The 24742-nt window shown below is 50.1% G+C and overlaps 1 protein-coding gene across 1 annotated transcript; it reads right to left on the bottom strand.

The window, feature by feature from the left end:
* Positions 1 to 716: 716 nt before the first annotated feature.
* CCDC43 (coiled-coil domain containing 43) lies at positions 717 to 13379 on the bottom strand. Its single transcript, XM_037886898.1, has 5 exons — positions 13098 to 13379; positions 11103 to 11190; positions 5811 to 5946; positions 4764 to 4822; positions 717 to 2378 (listed from the first exon to the last, which is right to left on the bottom strand). Exons 1-5 carry the CDS (start codon positions 13362 to 13364, stop codon positions 2191 to 2193), a joined length of 738 nt encoding a protein of 245 aa, XP_037742826.1. The 5' UTR covers positions 13365 to 13379; the 3' UTR covers positions 717 to 2190.
* Between the last annotated feature and the right edge of the window lie 11363 nt (positions 13380 to 24742).

The following is a 24742-nucleotide window of genomic DNA, read 5'->3' as shown; positions in this document are numbered from 1 at the left end:
AACTCCTGCATGTCAGTGACTCCTTTCTCCAGGCTCTGGGCTGCTCTCCCAGTAACCCTGAAAGGTGAACTTTTTATTGGGGCCAGGGTTCCACCTTGTAGACAGCAAGTGCGGTCTGGCCACACTTACTCAAAAATGCCTGTAGCCCCCTTCTGATCTGTGCTTGCTGTGTGGGGGTTCAGTGAGCAGAGAGGCCTGTGGAGGGTAGGCTCCTGTTTCTGCTCACAGATCTATTAAGGGATTCTCTCCCTCCACCACACCTGCCCACGGCCAGAGTCTCAATCATAATAGGGTTTCATCATATTCACATGATACACTTGGTGCTAGGGGGAGCAATTAGCTCCACCAACACCAGTGAGAGGCCACTGACTGTAGTGAACTTACTCCAGTTTACACTGAGATGAGATTTATAAAACGTGCCAAACTCGCCCATGATGTAAATCCATGGAGTTCATCTATGATACCGTGGGGGTGAAGCTAGACCATATGCAGTACAGTAACTAAAATGTGCAAATTATTTTTCATTGTACCTACCTACACTCTGCAGCATATAATGTTTTAAAATGCTTTGGATATTTTAGAAGAAATCAGAAGCAGCAGCAAACATTGTTTTATTTGAGGGAGCGTGGGTGTAATGTGGAAGATGTTCACACTTATTTGCTGTAGTGCTCTGGTTCTAGGGGAATGGAGCCAGGAAAAAGTAAAACATTCCTTAATCTCAGCCAAGCACCATTTTATTGTCTGAGTGAAAAGGTAACACAGGTGGAGAGTCACACTCCCAGCAGTTAGCTGAACAGAACACACGACCCTTTAATCAGATTTGTGCGGAAAGCATTCAGTGAGGAACAGTAGCTGCCTAGTGTCACAAAGGAAAGAGGTTTGCAAGGGTAGCACATGCTGACCCGACAAGGAATACAGACTGCAGGTGCCAGGGCGGATGCACATTGTTAGGTCTTCCCATGCCACTTGAAAAATAAAGCAAGTCTCTGACCACCCACAAACACAGTTTAGGACACCTAAGTTGTGTATCTTTGCAGGAGCCTGATAAGCTTTTCAGGGGAAAGGCTGAAAGCCACTGATCACCAGCCATTAACTTGTCAGCAGAAACAGCCCCACGGCTCGTCTACTGCCACAGCTCCACCAGTGGGAGTGCTAGACGAGACACGGTGCTGACCGGCCAGCAGCATTGTGACCACCATTCTTTCTAGAGCTGCTCCAAGCAGAGTTAGGCAACACTGGAGCAGAAGAGCAGCACCCAGTGTATTCTGGAACACCCACTGGTGCTAGCACTTGGAGCAACTGTAGGAAATTTTAAGAAAAAAAGTTCTAGGACAGACAAACCCCATGAGACTTTTTTCAACCCGCACAACAGCCTCCCACACAGTCCCGAGACAACAACTGATCTTCAGCTTACCAGCATCAAGGCTTATGGTGATGTTAAAATGCAGAATGTTTCTAGTGCTGCTTAGTATAACCTAGACGGTACAAGGGCACTTCCCCAGTACAGGGGCCCTCTTGTGTGAAAGCCCATAGGCAATTGCTCCAGTTATCACCTTTTCCAGCCTGTTTCTTAGCCCTACATTCCCTGGGGCTTTACTTCTCAGTCTTGCGGCAATAAATGTGACCTGCTCCCAGCTCAGGCACAAACCCTTGCCTTCACCCCCACTGAGGAGAAATCACAGACTCTTCACTGTCCAAGAAAAGGCCATTTGCTCAGGCTAGTCAAACAATACACACCCACCTGGTAGCAGCTCATCCTCAGTATCAAAGGCCCCAGGACATGCCTTGGAAATGGGGCTTTGCTTACGCTCACCCCCAGCAGCACGACTTTCCTGCGGGTCCTGGGGCAATAAGAGGAGGCAGAAGTTTAAGCTCCTTCAACAGCTTCCCCCTGTGTTTAAGTGGTCAAAAGTAAAATATGACATTTTAAAACCTAATGCAGCCACTTCACAGTTCTTTGGTACAGACATTGGCCACAACAACTGACCAGCACACGTGACACCACAAGCACATGGTACATTTTGCATTTCAGTGTTTGCAGTTTTTGTTTTTTTGCTGTGTAAACAAAAGGGAAAATGCTTCCAAGACCCACGTGCCAGCCACCTGCCCAGAGTTTGTTGTTTTCTTTAAAACACCCCCTATGCATAATTTATTCTATCCTTTGAAGGAGTCCAACAGGAAAAATCCCAGCTATCGCTTCCGCTCGCCCTTCTGTGTCCTCTTCTTCTCCTTCTCCTTCCGCTCCTGCTTGGCTAGCTTGTCCTTCTCTCGCTGGTGTTTGTCTTGCTCTTTTTTCTTCTGGGACTCATCCCGCAGAGAATCTCTCTCCAGCTTCCTCGCATTTAAGACACCCTCCACATTTGTGTTACGGAACAGCGCTGGTTTTGAGGTAAGGAGGATGAAGGACATGCTTTGGCTGGGCTCATGTAGGTCCCCGGGCTCTCTCCCCATGGGTATATATAAAGTGGTGTGTAGAAGTCAGTGCATGCAGGCTGTAGTGGGGGCTGCCTTATTCCAGACCCACCCCTCACACTTTCCAGTAGCACCTAATATTGCAGCTTTCCGTTACCATGGTCAGCAGCCCAGACTGCACTCTCTCCATGTCTGCTTTGCAGTGGACCCCCACAGAAAGCAGAAACTTAAAGGTGGCTTCTCCATCCAGGTGCTCCATGCAGCCAAGCTGCGCTCCACTGCTGTGGGCCTCGGAAAGCAGCATGTATGGGAGCCGCTCTTCAGAGAAGATTCTCTCACTTCACAGTCTGCCACATGCTAGCCCAGTGCACCCCCAGAGCCCCTCGGCCACTCGCAGAGGGCTGCCATAAGGGCCAGGGAAGAGATTCTCCCTCAGATTGCTGAGCAGTGGTTTTTCCACAGCTGTGACCATGAACAGCCTTCCTGGCTCCTGCACTACAGTTTCATGGGGTGAGGGGACTAGCCAGCAGTTCCACCAGCCCCACTCCTGGGCCCCCCCAAACCCCTGTGTGCTAGGGTGTGGTGATGCTATGGACAGCGACTTTTTATGCCCCCTGCTCAGGGCCCCAGAATCTCTCCTGCCTTGCTGAACCACATCCATGGCACTGCCATCAGGGGCTACTGCTTTGCTGTGGCCGGGGTGAAGAGGATTTGCCTCCCTAAGCCCTGGTGGCTCCCACCTAGCGGCACATGGAACCTGGCTGCCCACGCTGCTCAGACTTGTCATGCCCCATTCACCTGGTCAGAACTCTGCTCCGCTGAGTAACAGCGCTCACATACTAGTGGCCATGGCTTCTGCTACAGGTGATGTGCAAAGGGAGGGAATGGATTTGTGCCCTTGGCTTTTGCTTCTTTATGACGTAAGCCTGAAAGTTTGGGGCAGAGGGCAGAGCAAGGGAGGTGCTGCTTGGCTTTTACATTAGAACCATCAGGAATGGCAATCTGGTTACACCCCTCTTTTGCTGGAAGAGTATGTGTTGCTCTGAGATACTAAGAGCTGGACTGCCCAGGGTTTGTACCCTTAACAGTACGTCTTAAAAACTGAGATGGTGACAGGTGGCCAGTACCTGTGGCAGCTAATGGGATTTTTATGTACTGTCTGTTAATGTTAGGGCAAAGCCTTGGAAAAGCAGCAATTATTTTAAAATCTAAATAAATAGGTAAAGTGGTACGACCCCCTTCCGTGGGCACAGTGATAGCCATATAGAGGTCTCATCCTGGCCTAGCGTACAACCGTGACTAACCATATAACTTTACCCACACCAGCGGGTTTGTACCACTAACCAGGTTGTTTCTAAACACATCGAAAGATAGCAGTACAAAGCACTGTGCAGAGTTGTACAAGCACCTCCCACCAGGGGGGGATCCTCAGCTGGGGTAAATCAGCTCCACTGACTTCAAAGGAGCTCAGATGATTTGCATCAGTTGTGAGCCTGCCCCAGACATGGCTTGGGCTCTCTCCTTGTGTAACTGAAGTGGGGAGCTGAATCTGTCAAGGAGTGCCCCTCCACCCCCGTGAGTGCTGGATGCTTAAGTGAAATGTGGTTACTAAGAGGGTAATGATCTGAAGAAGTCATTCTTCTTGGGTATGCAGGGAAGAGCTGCATTTCCAAGGTAACAAAACCCAACAGTGGGCGAATGGTAACTTTCAGATTTTTATACATCAGGAAGCAGGTGAGGGCACCGATGCCGTGTTGTTCCATGGCAAGTCACCTTTAAACTCACTTCCCTTTGTATCTTACACAGTGCAAAGGCCTACGTTATTTCACCTCGCCAGCTGGAACATGAGCCCCAGCGCACGGTGTGATTTACAGCCATGGCTACGCAGAGCCGAGAGCAGGATACTTTTAACTTCTTGACACATGAGTTATGAGCAGCAGTTGCCCCTTGATAACTTGATTAATTGGCTCTCTAACTGTAAACACAGCTAGGTGGAGTTTGACATTGTGGATGTGGAGGGTAGAACTAGAATTCCAGCTGTCCCACTGGTTATGGAGGAGTCACACCAATTGCTTCTGTCCTCTCTGAAAACCCCACCCTAAATTTTTCGAGAGTGTTTAGTATTGGCCCAACTCCGCCCCCACTGAAATCAGCAGATTTACCTTGGACTTCATGGGAGCAAAGTCAGGCTGACACAGGGCACTTCTGGAAACACCACGCTTCGAGTTTAACAAGCCAAACCCAGCAGCTAGTGCCAGCTCAGACACAGGACAAAGGGAAATTCAATGCAGAACTTACAGTCCTTCCAGAAAAGCCCCTGTGGCTCGCGAGCTGGGATTTTAAAAGGATACATTTTTCTGATCCAATCGTTAGTGCTGCTGCAGTGGATCCGTCCTGTTCATCTGCTCCAGTGAGAGAACTAAGGAAACTTGGAGACTATCAATGAAACTTTGCACCTCAAGTCTCTCCTTTGTCCCAGGATCTCAAAACAAGTGTGACATTCATTCTTTCAACAAAACTGGTGAGGTGCCAGAGGCTGGGGCACAGACTGATCAAGGGACTTGCTCAGCGTCCCGCAGAGTGAGGAATGGAACCCAGGAGTCCGAACTCCTTTTCCTCAGCTCTAACGCCAGGTAAGAGTCCCTTTATGTTAATACACCCAGCTCTCCACAGGAAAGCCTGCCCTCCACCCACACGAAGAGCCCCACCTATTCACTCCTGGCAGAGGAGCCACTTGACAGTCTTCTGCAGAAAGCGAAGGCTGCATATGACACGTTAGCTGAGCAGACTGCTGTGACCAGCCCATTCTATTCCTGGACACGACTTCCATGAACAGATCTCACGCTATTGCAGGTGGCGGCCCAGCCCATATTGTTGTTGGGGTCTGGGGTGGAGGTGGTAGATGCCAAAGTCAGTGCACAGTGGGGGGCAGGAAGTCTCTGCCCACTGCTACCCAAACCTGCACTGCACAATTAGCTAGGCACATTAGAGCCCTTTTTACACCCTCCTCCAAACATCAGGGAGTAGGTGCTGCCAGAGGCAAGGAATCAAGTTCAATGGACCAATGATCTGCTCTGCTTTGACCTAGCAGGACGTAGGATGTTACTATTAGGAAAACTAGTGACAGAAAATGAAAGTTTCCCATAGCAACAGTTCCCTGCCTTTGATTTGCTTCCACGGCTCATTCAGACTGTGCTGCACAGAACACTGAGCGATACAACTCCTGCCAAACCAGCTACATCAGAATAGAAGGGGGCTTGAGTGGTTCTAGGTCACTAACTAAAATCCAAAGGGGCAAGAAAGCCACGGGAGGCAGATTTAAACTTTCACCCTCAAAAGCAGCCTGGGAAGGTGGCCAGCACATTCGCAACATGGGACTTGTGGTAGGGAAAGGATATTCCTCCTCGTCTGTTACATTGGCATACTGGGCCAGGAGGGCAGCTTTCCTCAGCTTCTCGTCCTGGGAAACCTTCTTTGGCTTCACGACGATCTGGGCCTGCTTTTCGATCATGCTGGCAATTGCCTGGATCTCATCTGGGAAGGAGAGAAATCAGGGCATTAATGAGTGCCTCCATTACAGCCAGCAGCTGGCGCCCGACATGGCCAGATAGAGGCCGTGTGCCTTTTCTCAACAGGCGATGGCTGGCGTGCCTGTCTGCAAAGCCTTTCAGTCACCATGCTTCACATGTATAGCACACCTGAAATGCAGCCACCTCTGGGGAGGAGCACAATAGTCAACCAGCACATGGGGCCGGGGGGGGGGGGGGGGGCGAAAGTTTTGGCCAATGAAATCCCTCCTCTTACAGAAACCGCCATGGGATCTTCAGTGGTCACACAGAGCAGACAGGTTGGACGTTAAACCTGTAACCCAGCAAGTAAGGTGTGGAACTCTAGCTGTGTGCTTCAGAAAATGAAGGGCAGAGCTGGACCCTGCTGAGACTTGAACTTGTGGCTCAAGGGAGTTGGGTTATTTCAGAGCTGAGGCATCCAAGCCACTGGCTGCTCAAGGAAATGGCTCAGACCCTCGCAATCTGGTTAGACCGACCACCTTTGGCTCAAAAGAAAGCGTTCCCCCTTCTGCGTGTATACGTGGGCACCCAATACTCCTGGGGGAGGAGGGGAAGTTCACTGCTCGTTAATTTCCTTATTTCACAAGATCTTGATTTCAGCCTCAGTGTAAGGAACTTAAAGGCTACTGAAACACAGAGCTTCGTGTTCTAGTAATACCAGTTGTGGCCCGATCACACAAATGGCTTCATTCAGCATAAATCAATCCCACTTCAAAGAACTCTTTTAGTGGAATTTATCCTTGTAAATTATAAGATTTAGTTAATAAAATCCATTCTGCTCTTGGTCTCTCCCTTGCAGTTTTAAGGCACACTTAAGCTAACAATCATGCCTGTAAACAAGTTTCTTTACCTGCATTGCTATCATGGTAGGTTATTAACTGAAAGACTTCTAAAAATCCATATCACCGAATGCAATTTATGCTCCCCTCTCCCCCCCATTTGTCTCAAGTTAGACAGTAAAAGTTAAGTCAGCCCTTTGTTTATAGTCAATTTTACTGTCAGCTTCTTAATACCAGGCAAAGGCCAGCAGAAGAGGTGCATTCTTCCAAAGATATCGATCTCAGAGTTAAGAGATTTAAAAAACCAAAAAGAAAATAAGGATCTAAGTGCAATAAATCCTGATGGTTCTTCAAAAGTACAAATATATATTGCTACCTGTTAGGATACAGATATTCAGGCCTGTCTGTAAAGGCCTATACTCTAAGAATTTAGGTGTATTCTTATCACTTGGCTAGTTATAGAGGTACAAAAGAGAATCAAAATCACTGTCTGCTGGTGTAAGGGCCTTCTCTTACTGTGACAGTTTGAGGCCCTGTTCTAAGGCCTTTGGCTAAACAACAGAGGCAGCCATAAGCTGGGAAGTGACCGGTCACATCCTCACATTCCAAACTAGTCACATTGAAAGAAGGTGCTATTGGGCTGTTAGGAATACAATCCTGTCCTGATAATGCCTATCACCTCCAGAGAAAGGGAAGTGCCGAGAAAATGTAAAAGGAAACAGCATCCTGTCTGGCAAGAGCTCACTTATCAATACTGGGATGTGAAATCCTCACTTCTGTATTGTTTTGTCATTATAGTTCCCACTTTGCTATTGTTTGTCTGTATAATCTGTCTGGTTCTGTGATTGTTCCTGTCTGCTGTATAATTAATTTTGCTGGGTGTAAACTAATTAAGGTGGTGGGATATAATTGGTTACATAATCATGTTACAATATGTTAGGATTGGTTAGTTAAATTTCAGGAAAATGATTGGTTAAGGTATAGCTAAGCAGAACTCAAGTTTTACTATATAATCTGTAGTCAATGAGGAAGTGAGTGGGCGTGGGTGGGAGATGGGAACAGGGAATGGGGGTAAGGAAATTGGAATCATGTTTTGCTAAAGGGGGAGATGGGAACAGGGAATGGGAGTGGGGAAACTGGAATCCTGTTTTGCTAAGGGCAGGAATGGGAACAGGGACACAGGTGTAAGGCTCTGTGGTGTCAGAGCTGGGAAGGAGGATAGTAAGGAAGGAAACTGGAATCATGCTTGCTGGAAGTTCACCCCAATAAACATCGAATTGTTTGCACCTTTGGACTTCGGGTATTGTTGCTCTCTGTTCATGCGAGAAGGACCAGGGAAGTGAGTGGGTGAAGGAATAAGCCCCCTAACACTACCTACATTCTGAATGTCCACATCAGAGACGTGGTCTGGAAAATAAAGCTCTTGTTGATCCAGTCAGAAGACAGGCTATTGCATGGGAGATCTAACCAGTTCACGATGTTTCAGACTCCTGTATCGTTCACAGCAGAGATGGTAAAGAGAAGGAAGTTTCTGATTTAGTCATAAGTCAGGATGTGTCTTGTAACAATCCCTTGTCCCCAGAGTGTCATTTACTTTATCTGATGAACAAGACAGCAGTACATTTTTCCATCCACATCTGAGGCCTGGGTTGGCCGGATTTCATGACAACTGTGCAAGGCTCTTTGATGCTGGGGAAGCCACTTCTCTGTACCTCAATTGTGCTAGTTGTAAAATGGGGTTAATGACTGTGATGGTGTACTCCCCACACTGGCCCTGAGAGAGCTGAATTAGGCCGAGTGGGCCCAATCAGCTAAATAAGCAGCAGAGGAGAGGAGGCCGCTAACTGGAAGCAAGTCATCTTTGAGGGAACAGGCAGGGTTTACATAAAGCCAAGAGATGGGCACCAGAGAGAAGGCTGCAGGGTGAAGAGTGAGTCACTCTCCCTGAGGGAAGGGGGGAGAGGAATCTGAGACCTAGCAGACCCTAGGAGTCTGACTAGAATGAGTGGAAGCAGGGTAGGAAGTAGCCCAGGAGTGACAGCAGAAAGGTTCGGGAAGCTGCAGACCTAGACTGCTTGCTACAGAGCCCTGGCCTGGAACCCAGAGCAGAAGGTGGGCATAGGTTCCTTGCCACCCGCTGCCAAGTGGTACTGCTTGGAACAGCAAACTAGAAGACTGTCTGGGTCACTGCAGGAGTGACAGAGTCAGTGCGGCGGGCATGGGATTGCCTAACGCCGCTTGGGCAGAAAGGCTTTGAAGGACTCTACCCCAGAAGGCCAAGCCACTTAGTGACCTGGCTGGAGGGCCGCGTCATGAAGAGGAGACAGCAGCTCCCGGAACTAGAGAAGGGCTGCAGAGAGAGAGACAGGGAGCAGCCACAGCACAGTGCGTGGGCCTGGTGCAGCAAATCCTCCGAACTGCCAGGAGGTGGCGCCGTCGAGTGGTGAATGGAGCACCCTCTCAAAATGACACTCGCCTTTCAGAGGTGCTTTGAGATCTACAGCTGAAAAGCCCTGTTAATAAATACTCTGATTTACATAATGGGCTCTTAGGGGAGCACTGTTACCCGTATCATGTTGACCAAAGTTGACTGCAGCCTGTTGAAAGGTGAACTAAGAAAAAATGCAAAACAAAGACAGACTGTGCTGGAAGGGATGTACAATACCAGACCCAGCCAGAGACAGACAGCAAAGTTAGCCGCTGGCCTAAAAATTAGCAGTTGCCTCAGTACCAATGATTGTGATCTGGTTCCATTTGCTTTGTGCAAAGAGAAGATGGCACCAAGCAGCAATACGTGTACCTGGAACGTCCGACAGGCCAAATTTCCAAAGCTTAAAGCAGCTGTCGACAATTCCCTGGGAACATCAAAGTGGGAAACCTAGGAACTGTTCGAGGATATCCTACTGGATGCCAAGAAGCCGCGTGGGGAAGTCTCCTGACTGTAGGTATGCCCTCTCACAGCTGGGGCTACTGTAGCAGCTCTCCTCCGGCGCCCCTGCCGACAGCCGTTGTGGCCGTGCCTCACACTGTGACTTGGGCCTCCGGCCAGGTGACCTTTAGTCCTACCCTTTCTGAGAAAACTGAGTCCACACCAAAAGCTCCTTCCCAGCAATTACCTCCCTTTCCCTCAGCCCCTCCATTACCCCTGACTCCCCCAAGCCTTTGAACTGCTTCTGAGTGGTGCTGGAAATACAGTTCTGGATTGTAGTTTAAATGAATTATTACTCAAGAGTATTGTATTAATAGGCCTAGTAAGGAATCTATTTGTCAAAAAGCATTTCCTGAATTTTTTTTGTTGTCTGTATTGTTACAGACATACTTGCTGACAGATATTCTGAAATAAATGATCAAAAATAATTGAAACTGGTTTGATTATATGGTGTTATTCTGACAAATTTTAAAATATTGTGTGCAGAATTTTTAATTTTTTGGTGCAGAATTCCCCCAGGAGTAGTTATTTGTGTTGTCTGTCACAGAGCAGGACCCCACCGTGCTTGGTGCTATACAGACACAGAACAAAAAGACTCTGCCCCAAAGTGCTTAAAATCTAAAGTACAAAACAAGAAATAATAGATGGATACAGAAAGGGGGAGCACAAGAAAACACTGACACAATACTGGTCCTCATGATGGGCTGGGATCTCACCACACCAGCTGCTTAACTATTCTCAAATTTTCTGTAAACATCACAGCAAAGGAGTTTTAAGGCGGGATTTGAAAGAGGATAATGAGGTAGCTTTGTGGATGTTTACGTGGCGCTCCTCCCAGACATGAGGGGCAACGTGGGCAAAAGCATGAAGGTGCTTGTTAAACACCTATACCAGTATAAAAGTGCTTATCCCAATACAGCTTATAACAGTTTGAGGAATCAACATAAACTATACTGGTATAAGCATTTTGATACCGATCATACCCCTAACCACATAGCTATGCCAGTAAAATTTAGTTACATTTTTCTTTAAACAAGCAAAGAGAAGCAAACCCCTCCAAGGCAGGCTGCATGGTCCAGGCCTGAGCACCTATGGAAACCCAAGTGTAGCCCAAGCTGTAGGTTTCTGTGAAGGGAGGTTTTACACAATCTAACAGAAGTAGTACTCTCTTCCCCCTGCAGGACTATGAACCCAAACAGCAGCGGTAAAACCAACCAACAGTTCTAAGCAGAGAGTGAAAGGCAAAAATGCAGCAATGCCAATGAACAGTAAATGAGATTTGCAACCAGATTAATAATCACAGGGTTTACTGCTAACAAAGCTAGGCGGTTTTAGGTGCAAGATTCTCGTCTTGACAGTGTCCCTTGTCTTACACGTGCTGTTTGACTAAGACATGCGAAGCGTCAACACTACCTGCTTTCTTTTCTGTTACACCAACATTCTGCGCTTCAGACCACTTTACGACTATTTCCCTGCAGACATCTGGCAACAGATCTTCTTCCTAGTAAGAAAAACAGAGATGTTCAGTTTCTGCACTGAAAGTCAGTCTGCTTTAAAATCAGCATGAATAAAAGACTCCTAAAGAATCAGAACAGCAAGAGCCAAGCCTGAAGTAGAGATTTAAGTGTAGCATGAAGAGTTAATAGGATATAAGCAGTTCTTAAATTCTTTGTTGAACTGGGGATCACACACATACTTTTGGCCAACAGGGAGAAGTTTTCCAAGGCCCTTACATAGTTTAAATATCTATCATAGCCTTCAGGTGTACGTTCACGTAATCCCCACACAAATATCAGCACAAAGGTTTTGATCACTTGGCAGCATTTCAGGAGATGCTGTGCTGGTATTTTTCTTACTTTAGCGCTGGCAGGGTGTGCTGGGTTCATAGCCCTAGCGAGTGGTACCCTCTGGCCGCAGTGCAGAGCGGGCACGACACGGGCAGCAGCAAGGCAGAAGTTTCCCACCAACATTCAGCCTGAGCGCTGTTCTGAAAGGGAGCGCCTAAAGGAGCGTCACAGTGACCTTTTGCCTAAAACATCCCACTACTGTTTCCGCCAGTTCAGCTCCCCTGGTAGCAGCACTAGCATGGCACCAGATGCGCTGTGTGGCATAACCCAGCTGAGAGCTGCTTCCCATGGTGAGCGGCTCACAGCAGGGGGCTGGAGGGGCTATGCCCTGATTCCACCCCCTTCCCCAAGGTCCCCGGAGCAGAGAGAGGCACTGCAGCTCCGCTTTTCCCTCTCCCGCTCCGCAGCAAGGGCCGTCAGCTGATGGGCCGCAGGGAGGGAGAGGCGGAAGAGCAGGAACCCCGCACGCTGGGGGAAGAGGCGGGGGGAGGGGGAAGATTGCCTGCCCTGCAAGTAGAGCGCAGTGGGCGGGGGGCCGCCAGAAAAGAGCGGGCCGGGCCAGGCAGGATTTTTAGTGGCACACTGCTGTCTGCCCAGGTCCAGCAGGCAGAGCGTGCCATTAAAAATTGGCTCACATGCTGTGTTTGGCATGCGTGCCATAGGTTTGCCGACCTCTGGTCTACAGGAATCTCATCTGACAGCTCACCAGACTCACTGGCTAATGACCCTGAAGTTCAGAAACAGATATATTCATCAGTCCAACAGTTAAATCTTGAGTGTTTCTCAGTGGACAGATGATCATGACAGACCATATATTTTTCTTATGTAGTTTTAAGGACCTATTACAATACCATGTTATTTGACTCAGAATCAAAGGCAATTTAACCCTATATAAGCCGGTAAATGAGCAGAATTGCAAAACCTAGAGCATCCAGCCTTATAAACAGACAACTGTATGGAGCCTCAGAAAAAACAGAGAGGTCAATCAGGACTAAGCTCTTCCCATGGGACAAAGCAAACCAGCCACAGGAAGAGAGTATCAGGAGAGCGGGAAGGAAAGTCCCAGGGTATATCCAGAGAGGGCAAGGTCAGGGAGATAATAACAAGACACAGAATAGCCACATGGGTCCCGGGATTTAACCCTACCAGGGGACAGTCTGAAAAGACAGAAGTCAGGGTTTAACAGACAGAGGACCAGAGCCCAGAGACAGAGGTACAAGAAAAAGGATGGTGGGGATGGGGATTAATAATCATCAAGAGGATGGACCCCAGGACTGGGGTACGGTATCAACACAAGTGAGGCAATTCAGAGGTCACGTGGGGATGCCTTCCGGGTCTTCGGGCGTCAGGGCTGGGGGTTAACACCCCCGGGGTCTCAAGCCCTGAGGGGGTCAGATCCAGGGAGGAATTAACACGCAGAAGAGACTGGGCGGGGGTGAGCTGCCCCCCCGGTTCCCGCCCCCCCCAGTGGTCGGGGGGGAATAAGTCCTCCCGGCCCCCCGCCCCCATCGCTCCCAGCCCCCGGCGGTGGGGGAAGGCCCCGGCCTCGCCGCCTCCTCACCAGGCAGGCGGCCAGGACCCCGCGCAGCGCGTCCAGCCGCTCCTCGTCGCTCTCCTCCTCCCGCAGCAGCCCCTGGATGTAGCTGGCGTAGACAGCCCGGTCCAGCCCCAGCGCGTCCAGCCGCCCCGCCAGCCACGGCTCGAAGCCGCCCGGCCCGGCCGCCGCCTCCCCGCCGCTGGGCGCCGCCATCTTGGAGCGGGCGGGTCGAAGGCGCCACACGCGGGCCGCCGAGGGGCCCTCTCTGCCCATGCGCAGGGGCTCGGGCATGCGCAGCCCTGGGCACAGGAGGCTCACGGGAGCTTTAGCACCCCCCGCCCTCGCCCAGACTACGGCAGCCGCTTGGGCCAAACTGCCCGTGTCCCTTCCCCCTGCCCGGCACAGGGACAGACACACGGCTGCCGGGGGGCACGGACAGACACACGGCTGGCTCGCCAGAGGGCTGCCTGGGCGGGGATGGACAGAGAGACAGACACACGGCTGGCTCGCCAGAGGGCTGCCCGGGCGGGGATGGACAGAGAGACAGACACACGGCTGGTTCGCTAGAGGGCTGCCCGGGCGGGGATGGACGGACAGACAGACACACGGCTGGTTCGCTAGAGGGCTGCCCGGGCGGGGATGGACGGACAGACAGACACACGGCTGGCTCGCCAGAGGGCTGCCCGGGCGGGGATGGACAGAGAGACAGACACACGGCTGGTTCGCTAGAGGGCTGCCCGGGCGGGGATGGACGGACAGACAGACACACGGCTGGTTCGCTAGAGGGCTGCCCGGGCGGGGATGGACAGACAGACAGACACACGGCTGGCTCGCCAGAGGGCTGCCTGGGCGGGGATGGACAGACAGACAGACACACGGCTGGCTCGCTAGAGGGCTGCCCGGGGGGGGCACGGACAGACACACGGCTGGCTCGCTAGAGGGCGGGCGGGGGATGGACAGACACACGGCTGGCTCGCTAGACAGCTGGCTGGACAGACATGGCTGGGTAGCTAGATGGCTGGCTGGACAGACACACGGCTGGCTCGCTAGACAGCTGGCTGGACGGACAATGTCAAGGCTAATTCCCCACTCTGGCACTTCCGAGTGCAGAAGGTGGGGGCCCGCAAGGATTCTAAAAATTAATACTGGCCACTCCAGGCTTGTATTACACTCCCAAGGTTACAGGTTTTCTCTGACCTTGGATGGGTAGATGCTGCCACCACCCAAGTGCAAAACCCCCTTTGAGAACCCAGGAAGGGGCACTTGGGAATTCCTTCCTGTGGGGTACCCCCAAGCCCTTTCACCCCCCATCCATGGAGGAGCTGAGAAAGAAAACAAAGGAAATCAGCTGTTGCCACCAGCTAATTAAAGAACCTGTGCACAAACCTCTTAGGACACAAAATCCAATCCTGTTCTTAAAAAAAAGATAAATTTAATTAAAAACAAAAAGAAAGTAAATACATTTGAAAACTCAAGCTATTGCTAGATTTAAAAAACCCACTTACAAGAATTAAGCATCAAGAATAACCTTCTTGAGATCCAGCTTAAAGGTTACAAACAAAACAAAAGCATTTGGGGGTTAGCACAGAGGACTCCACAAGTCATAAAGAAATAAAAAGAAATAAACCTAATCATGTCTTCCTAGACATTTCACGGTATACTTACGTATCTGAGGGGTTCAAGTGAGTAGTTTCTAGGTATGATTCAGATGATTTTTCATATCTGGTCCCAAGCTTCTTACAGCATAGTTCCAGCCCTGTCACTGCTTCTCCCTGAGAACAACAGACAGACAAAAGGGGAGTCTTGTTTCAATTTTAAAAAGTTCTAGCCTTCCCATTGGCTCTTTTGGCCAGGTGCTCACTCACTCCCTTTTACCTATGCATACCAGTGACCGTTAACCCTTTACAGATAAATCAAATAGAGAACAGATACTGGGGGGGAGGGATAGCTCAGTGGTTTGAGCATTGGCTTGCTAAACCCAGGGTTGTGAGTTCAATCCTTGAGGGGGTCGTTTAGGGATCAGGGCAAAAATTGGGGATTGGTCCTGCTTTGACCAGGGGGTTGGACTAGATGACCTCCTGAGGTCCCTTCCAACCCTGATATTCTATGATACTAAGGGGGATTTTATAGCTAACTGGCTGGCTGGGTCCATAAAAGGGAGGTACCCACCCCCCCTTCATTTATCACAGATGGACAGACACACAGCTGGGTAGCTAGATGGTTGGCTGGACAGACAGACAGATGGCTGGCTAGCTAGACAGCTGTCTGAATGGACAGACACACAATTGGGTAGCTAGATGGCTGGCCAGACAGACACATGGCTGGGTAGCTAGATTGCTGGCCAGACAGACACATGGCTGGGTGGCTGGCTGGCTGGACAAATAGATACATGGCTGGGTAACTAGACAGATGGACAGACATATGACTGGCTGGACAGCTGGGTGGATGTGTAGTGTTGCGGAGCCATGTGGTTCCCAGGATGTTAGAGACATTAGCTTGGTGAGAGAGACGAGCTTTAGGCCTGGTCTACACTACGAGTTTATGTTGGATTTAGCAGCGTTAAATCAAATTAACCCTGCACCGGTCCACAAAACGAAGCCATTTTTTTCGACATAAAGGGCTCTTAAAACCGATTTCTGTACTCCTCCCCAATGAAGGGATTAGTGGTGAAATCGACATCGCCGTTTCGAATTAGGGTTACTGTGGATGCAATTCAAAAGTATTGGCCTCTGGGAGCTATCCCACAGTGCACCGCTGTGACTGCTCTGGACAGCACTCTGAACTTGGATGCACTGGCCAGGTGTACAGGAAAAGCCCCGGGAACTTTTGAATCTCATTTCCTGTTTGGCCAGGCAAGCTCATCAGCACAGGTGACCATGCAGTCCCAGAATCGAAAAAGAGTTCCAGCATGGACCGAACGGGAGGTACTGGATCTGATCGCTGTATGGGGAGAGGAATCAGTGCTATCAGAACTACGTTCCGAAAGATGAAATGCCAAAACATTTCAAAAAATCTCCGAGGCCATGCGGGACAGAGGCTACCGCAGGGACGCAACACAGTGCCGCGTGAAACTTAAGGAGCTCAGACAAGCGTACCAGAAAACCAAAGAATCAAACCGATGCTCTGGGACAGAGCCCCAGACTTGCCGCTTCTACGCTGAGCTGCATGCAATTCTGGGGGGGGGCCGCCACCACTACCCCACCCCTGTCCGTGGACTCTGATGATGGGGTACTCTCTGCCATGGTTGAGGATTTTGTGAACAGGGAAGATGATGAGGAGGAGGATGAGCCTGAGGAGAGCACACAGCACACCGTTCTCCCTGACAGCCAGGTTCTTTTTATCACCCTGACTGAAATACCCTCCCAACCCAACAAAGCCAGAGAAGGGACCTCTGGTGAGTGTACCTTTTTAAATATAATACATGTTATAAAAGCAAGCATTTTTTAATGATTAAGTAGCCCTGAGGACTTGGGATGCATTCATGGCCAGTACAGCTACTGGAAAAGTCTGTTAACGTGTCTGGGGATGGAGCAGAAATCCTCCAGGGACATCTCCATGAAGCTCTCCTGGAGGTACTCTAAAAGCCTTTGCAGAAGGTTTCTGGGGAGAGCAGCCTTATTCCGTCCTCCACGGTAGGACACTTTACCACGCCAAGCTAGTAGCAAGTAATCTGGTATCATTGCATGACAAAGCCTGGCAGCGTATGGACCCGGTGTTTGCTGGCATTCAAGCAACATCTGTTCTTTATCTCTCTGTATTATCCTCAGGAGAGTGATATTGTTCATGGTAACGTGGCTAAAATAGGGGAATTTAATTAAGGGGATGTACAGAGGTGGCCGTCCTACTGGACTGTTTGCCTGTGGCTGAAAAGAAATCCTCCCTGCAGTTAGCCACGCGGTGGGGGGGAGGGGGCATTGGCACTGAGCTGTTCGTGTTTGGCTAACAGGGATCTTCCATGATACCAGCCACTCAGTGAGGTGAGGGGTAAAGCGATCATCCCAGATAATTGGATGGAGGGGGGGTTAGTTTGGTTTCTGCTGCTGCACGTTAACAGGAAAACCGCAGCACTAAATGGCCAACTCAACAGACTTTGCTTAGTATGGGAGAGGAGGGCGCTGCTGTTATGAAGGTTGCAGAAGCCGAAAGACTATGGCTTACCATGACCGCCTGCAAGCCGAATTCTGTTGCCCAGCACTGCATGTGTGATCTCTATCACCAAAGCCGCAGGCACTCAATATAAGGTTCAAAATGTGACCTTATACCAAAATCACATGTGCTATGTAATGTGAATAGTGTTGTTCACCGTGAAAGAGTATAGCCATTGTTCTGTAAAATGTATCTTTTAAAATACTTCACTCCGTTTTTTGTCTCCCGCAGCTGCAAATGTTTCAAGCCTCCCTCCTCCGTCCCAAAGGCTATCTCAGATGAGGCAGTGAAAAAAACGCACGCACGATGAAATGTTCTCTGAGCTCACGCAGTCGTCTGGCACACAGAGCTCAGCAGAATGCATGGAGGGACACAACAGCAGAGTACAGGAAAGTGGCCGATGAACGTGAGGAGAGGTGGTGTCAGGAAGGTCAGAGGAGGCAGGATGCAACGCTGGGGCTACTGCGGGATCAAAGGGATGTGCTCCGGCGTCTGGTGGAGGTTCATGAACGGCAGCAGGATCACAGACTGCCGCTGCAGCCCCTGTTTAACCGCCCTCCCTCCTCCACAAGTTCCATAGCCTCCTCACCCAGATGCCCAAGAACAGGGGGGGCCCTCTGGGCACCCAACCACTCCAGCCCAGTAGACAGCCCAAGAAACAGAAGGCTGGCATTCAAGCAGTTTTAAAGTGGCCTTTTCCTTCCCTCCTACCCTCCTCCCACACCCCACCCGGGCTACCTTGTGAGTTATCTCCCTATTTTTACAATCAATTAATAAAGAATATATGTTTTTTAAACGATAGTGACTTTATTTCCTTTGCAAGCAAGCTGTGATCAAAGGCAGGAGGGCGGTTGGCTTACAAGGAAGTAGAGTGAACCAAGGGGGCAGGTTTTCATCAAGGAGAAACAAACAACTGTCACACAGTACCCTGGCCAGTCATGAAACTGGTTTTCAAAGCTTCTCTGATGCGCAGCGCTTCCTACTGTGCTCTTCTAACCGCCCAGGTGTCTGGCTGCGTGAAATCAGCAGTCAGGCGATTTGCCTCAACCTCCCACCCCACCATAAACGTCTCCCCCTTACTCTCTCAGAGACTGTGGAGCGCACAGCAAGCAGCAATAACAATGGGAATGTTGGTTGCGCTGAGGTCTAACCAAGTCAATAAACTGTGCCAGCACGCTTTTAAACATCCAAATGCATGTTCTACTACCATTCTGCACTTCCTCAGCCTATAGTTGAACAGCTCCTGACTCCTGTCCAGGGTGCCTGTGTACGGCTTCATGAGCCAGGGCATTAAGAGGTAGGCTGGGTCCCCAAGGATAACTATAGGCATTTCAACATCCCCAACAGTTATTTTCTGCTCTGGGAAGTAAGTCCCTTGCTGCAGCTGTTGAAACAGACCAGAGTTCCTGAAGATGCGAGTGTCATGTACCTTTCCCGGCCATCCCACGTTGATGTTGGTGAAACATCCCTTGTGATCCACCAGTGCTTGCAGCACCATTGAAAAGTACCCCTTGCGGTTTATGTACTGGCTGCCCTGGTGGTCTGGTCCCAAGATAGGGATATGCGTTCCGTCTAGAGCCCCACCACAGTTAGGGAATCCCACTGCAGCAAAGCCATCCACTATGACCTGCACATTTCCCAGGGTCACTACCTTTGATAGCAGCAGCTCAGTGATTGCGTTGGCTACTTGGATCACAGCAACCCCCACAGTAGATTTGCCCACTCCAAATTGATTCCCGACTGACCGGCAGCTGTCTGGCATTGCAAGCTTCCACAGGGCTATTGCCACTCACTTGTGAACTGTGAGGGCTGCTCTCATCTTGGTATTCTTGCACTTCAGGGCAGGGGAAAGCAAGTCACAAAGTTCCATGAAAGTGCCCTTACGCATGCGAAAGTTTCGGAGCCACTGGGAATCATCCCAAATCTGTGACACTATGCGGCCCACCAGTCTGTGCTTGTTTCCCATGCCCAGAATTGGCATTCCTCGGCATGAGCCTGCCCCAGTAACACCATGATCTCCAAATTGCTGGGGACCGCAGTTTTAGAGAAATCTGTGTTCATGTCCTCATCACCGCGCTGCTGTCGCCTCCTCGTCCGGTTTTTCAGGTGCTGGTTCTGCATAAACTGCACCATAATGTGCGAGGTGTTTACAATGGTCATAACTGCTGCGGTGAGCTGAACGGGCTCCATACTTGCTGTGCTATGGTGTCTGCTCGGGCAATCCAGGGAAAAGGGCGCAAAATGATTGTCTGCTGTTGCTTTCACGGAGGGAGAGAGGGAGGGTTGACTGACGACATTTACCCATAACCACCCACGACAAATTTTTGGCCCCATCAGGCATTGGGAGCTCAGCCCAGAATTCCAATGGGCAGCGGGGACTGCGGGAACTGTGGGATAGCTACCCACAGTGCACCGCTCGGAATGTCGACGTTTACCACGGTACTGTGGACGCACCCCGCTGAATTAATATGCTTAGTGTGGATGCATGCACTCGACTTTATACAATCTGTTCCCAAAAATCGACTTCTGTAAAATCGGAGTACTTTCATAGTGTAGACATTGCCTTAGAGCTCTTCCTCAGATCTGGGACAAAAATTTGGCAGCATGTGACCTCCAGAAGAAGAAAGGGGAGCGTCCATGTACCAGCAACACAGATACAGGTAAGTAACCATTTTCATGTTCTCTCCACAGGTACTAATGAGGAGAGTGGACTAGATGATACATCTGAGGGAAGGGAACAGAAGGAGACTCTGCCGATTGGAAGGCATGAGATGCACTGTCCTAGGGTTGGGGGTTCCACGACCACCGCTCCCAAGAGAAGGAGGCGGGTGGTGGTGATCGGGGGAGGCGGGTGGTGGTCTCCTCAGGGGGACTGAGTCATCTATCTGCTGCCCCGACCAGGAAAACCGAGAAGTCTCCTGCTTGCCAGGAGCTAGAATTCACGATGTGACAGAGACTGTCGAGACTCATCAAGCCCTCGGATCGCTACCCCTTCCTGCTTCTCCATGTGGGCACCAATGATACTGCCAAGAATGACCTTGAGCGGATCACTGCACACTACGTGGCTCTGGGAAGAAGGATAAAGGAGTTTGAGGCGCAAGTGGTCTTCTCGTCCATCCTCCCCGTGGAAGGAAAAGGCCTGGGTAGAGACCGTTGAATCGTGGAAGTCAACGAACGGCTACACAGGTGGTGTCGGAGAGAAGGCTTTGGATTCTTTGACCATGGGATGGTGTTCCAAGAAGGAGGAGTGCTAGGCAGAGACGGGCTCCACCTAACGAAGAGCATCTTCGCAAGCAGGCTGGCTAACTTAGTGAGGAGGGCTTTAAACTAGGTTCACCGGGGGAAGGAGACCAAAGCCCTGAAAGTGGGGAAGTGGGATACCGGGAGGAAGCACGAGCAGAAGTGCACGAGAGGGCAGGGGTCCTGCCTCACACTGAGAAAGAGGGATGATCAGCAAGTTATCTCAAGTGCCTGAAGCAAGAAGCCTGGGAAACAAGCAGGGAGAACTGGAAGTCCTGGCACAGTCAAGGAATTATGATGCCACTGGAATAACAGAGACTTGATGGGATAACTCACATGACTGGAGTACTGTCATGGATGGATATAAACTGTTCAGGAAGGACAGGCAGGGCAGAAAAGGTGGGGGAGTTGCACTGTATGTAAGAGAGCAGTATGACTGCTCAGAGCTCAAGTATGAAACTGCAGAAAAACCTAAGTGTCTCTGGATTAAGTTTAGAAGTGTGAGCAACAAGGGTGATGTCGTGGTGGGAGTCTGCTATAGACCTCCGGACCAGGGGGATGAGGTGGATGAGGCTTTCTTCTGGCAACTCACGGAAGTTACTAGATCGCAGGCCCTGGTTCTCATGGGAGACTTCAATCACTCTGATATCTGCTGGGAGAGCAGTACAGTGGTGCACAGACAATCCAGGAAGTTTTTGGAGAGGGTAGGGGACAATTTCCTGGTGCAAGTGCTGGAGGAACCAACTAGGGGCAGAGCTCTTCTTGACCTGCTGCTCACAAACCGGGAAGAATTAGTAGGGGAAGCTAAAGTGGATGGGAACCCGGGAGGCAGTGACCATGAGATGGTCGAGTTCAGGATCCTGACACAGGGAAGAAAGGAGAGCAGCAGAATACAGACCCTGGACTTCAGAAAAGCAGACTTTGACTCCCTCAGGGAATTGATGGGCAGGATCCCCTGGCAGAATAACATGAGGGGGAAAGAAGTCCAGGAGAGCTGGCTGTATTTTAAAGAATCCTTATTGAGGTTACAGGGACAAATCATCCCGATGTGTAGAAAGAATAATAAATATGACAGGCGACCAGCTTGGCTTAACAGTGAAATCCTTACTGATCTTGAACACAAAAAAGAAGTTTACAAGAAGTGGAAGATTGGACAAATGACCAGGGAAGAGTATAAAAATATTGCTCGGGCATGCAGGAGTGAAATCAGGAAGGCCAAATCACACCTGGAGCTGCAGCTAGCAAGAGATGTTAAGAGTAACAAGAAGGGTTTCTTCAGGTATGTTAGGAGCAAGAAGAAAGTCAAGGAAAGTGTGGGCCTCTTAGTGAATGAGGGAGGCAACCTAGTGACAGAGGATGTGGAAAAAGCTAATGTACTCAATGCTTTTTTTGCCTCTGTCTTCACGAACAAGGTCAGCTCCCAGACTGCTGCACTGGGCAGCACAGCATGGAGAGGAGGTGACCAGCCCTCTGTGGAGAAAGAAGTGGTTAGGGACTATTTAGAAAAGCTGGATGAGTACAAGTCCATGGGGCCAGATGCGCTGCATCCGAGAGTGCTAAAGGAGTTGGCGGATGTGATTGCAGAGCCATTGGCCATTATCTTTGAAAACTCATGGCGATTGGGGTAAGTCTCGGACGACTGGAAAAAGGCTAATGTAGTGCCCATCTTTAAAAAAGGAAAAAGGAGGATCCTGGGAACTACAGGCCAGTCAGCCTTACCTCAGTCCCCAGAAAAATCATGGAGCAGGTCCTCAAGGAATCAATTCTGAAGCACTTAGAGGAGAGGAAAATGATCAGGAACAGTCAGCATGGATTCAGCAAGGGCAAGTCACGCCTGACTAATCTAATTGCCTTCTATGATGAGATAACTGGCTCTGTGCATGAGGGGAAAGCGGTGGACGTATTGTTCCTTGACTTTAGCAAAGCTTTTGACACTGTCTCCCACAGTATTCTCGCCAGCAAGTTAAAGAAGTATGGGCTGGATGAATGGACTATAAAGTGGATAGAAAGCTGGCTAGATTGTCGGGCTCAACGGATAGTGATCAATGGCTCCATGTTTTAGTTGGCAGCCGGTATCAAGTGGAGTGCCCCAAGGGTTGGTCCTGGGGCCGGTTTTGTTCAATATCTTCATAAATGGTCTGGAGGATGGTGTGGATTGCACTCTCAGCAAGTTTGCAGATGACACTAAACTGGGAGGAGACGTAGATACGCTGGAGGGTAGGGACAGGATACAGAGGGACCTAGACAAATTAGAGGATTGGGCCGAAAGAAATCTGATGAGGTTCAACAAGGACAAGTGCAGAGTCCTGCACTTAGGACGGAAGAATCCCATGCACCGCTACAGACGAGGGACCGAATGGCTCGGCAGCAGTTCTGCAGAAGAGGACCTAGGGGTTACAGTGGACGAGAAGCTGGATATGAGTCAAAAGTGTGCCCTTGTTGCCAAGAAGACCAATGGCATTTTGGGATGTATACGTAGGGGCATTGCCAGCAGATCGAGGGACGTGATCGTTCCCCTCTATTCGACATTGGTGAGGCCTCATCTGGAGTACTGTGTCCAGTTTTGGGCCCCACACTACAAGAACGATGTGGAAAAACTGGAAAACGTCCAACGGAGGGCAACAAAAATCATTAGGGGACTGGAACACATGACTTATGAGGAGAGGCTGAGGGAACTGGGATTGTTTAGTCTGCAGAAGAGAAGAATGAGGGGGCATTTGATAGCTGCTTTCAACTACCTGAAAGGGGGTTCCAAAGAGGATGGATCTAGACTGTTCTCAGTGGTAGCTGATGACAGAACAAGGAGTAATGGTCTCAAGTTGCAGTGGGGGAGGTTTAGGTTGGATATTAGGAAAAACTTTTTCACTAGGAGGGTGGTGAAACACTGGAATGGGTTACCTAGGGAGGTGGTAGAATCTCCTTCCTTAGATATTTTTAAGGTCAGGCTTGACAAAGCCCTGGCTGGGATGATTTAGTTGGGGATTGGTCCTGCTCTGAGCAGGGGGCTGGACTAGATGACCTCCTGAGGTCCCTTCCAACCCTGATATTCTATGAGTCTATGATAATTCCAATCTGTGACACTCTGATACCTTCTCTCTCACTTGAATAGATAGATGGACAGAGGAATGAATGAATAGATGGGTAAATGGATAGACAGATAGATCAGATAAAGAGGGGATAGATACATTTGGGATGAACCGATAGATGGAATAAAGTTTGGATGGACAGATAGATTGGATAAAGCTTGGAGGAATAGAAAGGTAGGTGGGTAGGTAAAGCTGGAATAGGTTGATTTAGGTATAGTTAAAAGTGGGAAAGACAGATTAGGTAATGTCAGGATAGATTTAAATAGACAATAATACTTAGTCCTTAAATTATACTGCTTTGCAAAGAGGAGACAGTATCTTTGTTCCCCACTTTCAGAAATAGGGAAATTGAGGCACAGAGAGGGGAAATGACTTACTTGCCTGTGGTCATTCAGAAGTTAGTAGCAGAGGCAGAAATAGAACTTAGGTCTCTTATCTCCCTATTCAGTGCCCAAAAGCTGCCCCTAAGTTATACAAAGCCACACTCATTTGTAATGCTGTACTGTGTTCTGTGGCAACAACAGATCAAAGTGTGCAATGCAGCACCTTGTTCTGAGTGGGTAGCTGGGGCCTGCAGAAACTACAGCCCTCACTTGCAGCGTTTCACCTTGACCCAAAGCTACCTGTTTATCACCAACAGCATCCTGAATTCCCTGCCTTCTGATCTGCAGAGCGCGTCAGTGTGTTATCTACCTACCTGTTAAAGTAACGAGGTGCTGTGGCCCAGGGGAAGGGGACCAGGACTGTGAGTCGGGACCTGCCTCACTCCCCTGACTTGGGGGAAGTCACCGCAGCCCCGTAGCACCTAGTTTCCCCATCTGCTAAATGGGGAGAACGATGTTTCCCTGTACAAAGGGCTCCGGGAGCCTCAGAGGAAAAGCAGCCTAAAGGAAAATTAATGTGAGTTTAGGCCCGGGGATGAGCGCCAGCTCGACAGCCCGAGGAGACTCGGCCACGGAACAAGGAGCGTCCCGCGGAGGCAGCACCGGCATGGGCTCCCCCCCCCAGCCGGCTGCCTGCCTCTGCCCCCCCACGGCACGGCCGAGACGAGCGCGGCGTGAGACAGACCGGAGCGGGCCCGAGGGCGGGAGCTGAGCCCCGCGGCCCGGCTCTGCCCTGCGGCTGCTGCACGGACCCCGCCTCCCGCCAGCAAAGGCCCGGAGCCCCCGGCCCCTGCGGCGCTTGACCCCGCCCGGG

The sequence above is a fragment of the Chelonia mydas genome, chromosome 27 (genome assembly GCF_015237465.2).
Source record: "Chelonia mydas isolate rCheMyd1 chromosome 27, rCheMyd1.pri.v2, whole genome shotgun sequence".
NCBI lineage: Eukaryota > Metazoa > Chordata > Testudines > Cheloniidae > Chelonia > Chelonia mydas.
This window is presented reverse-complemented; position numbering and strand designations above follow the sequence as displayed.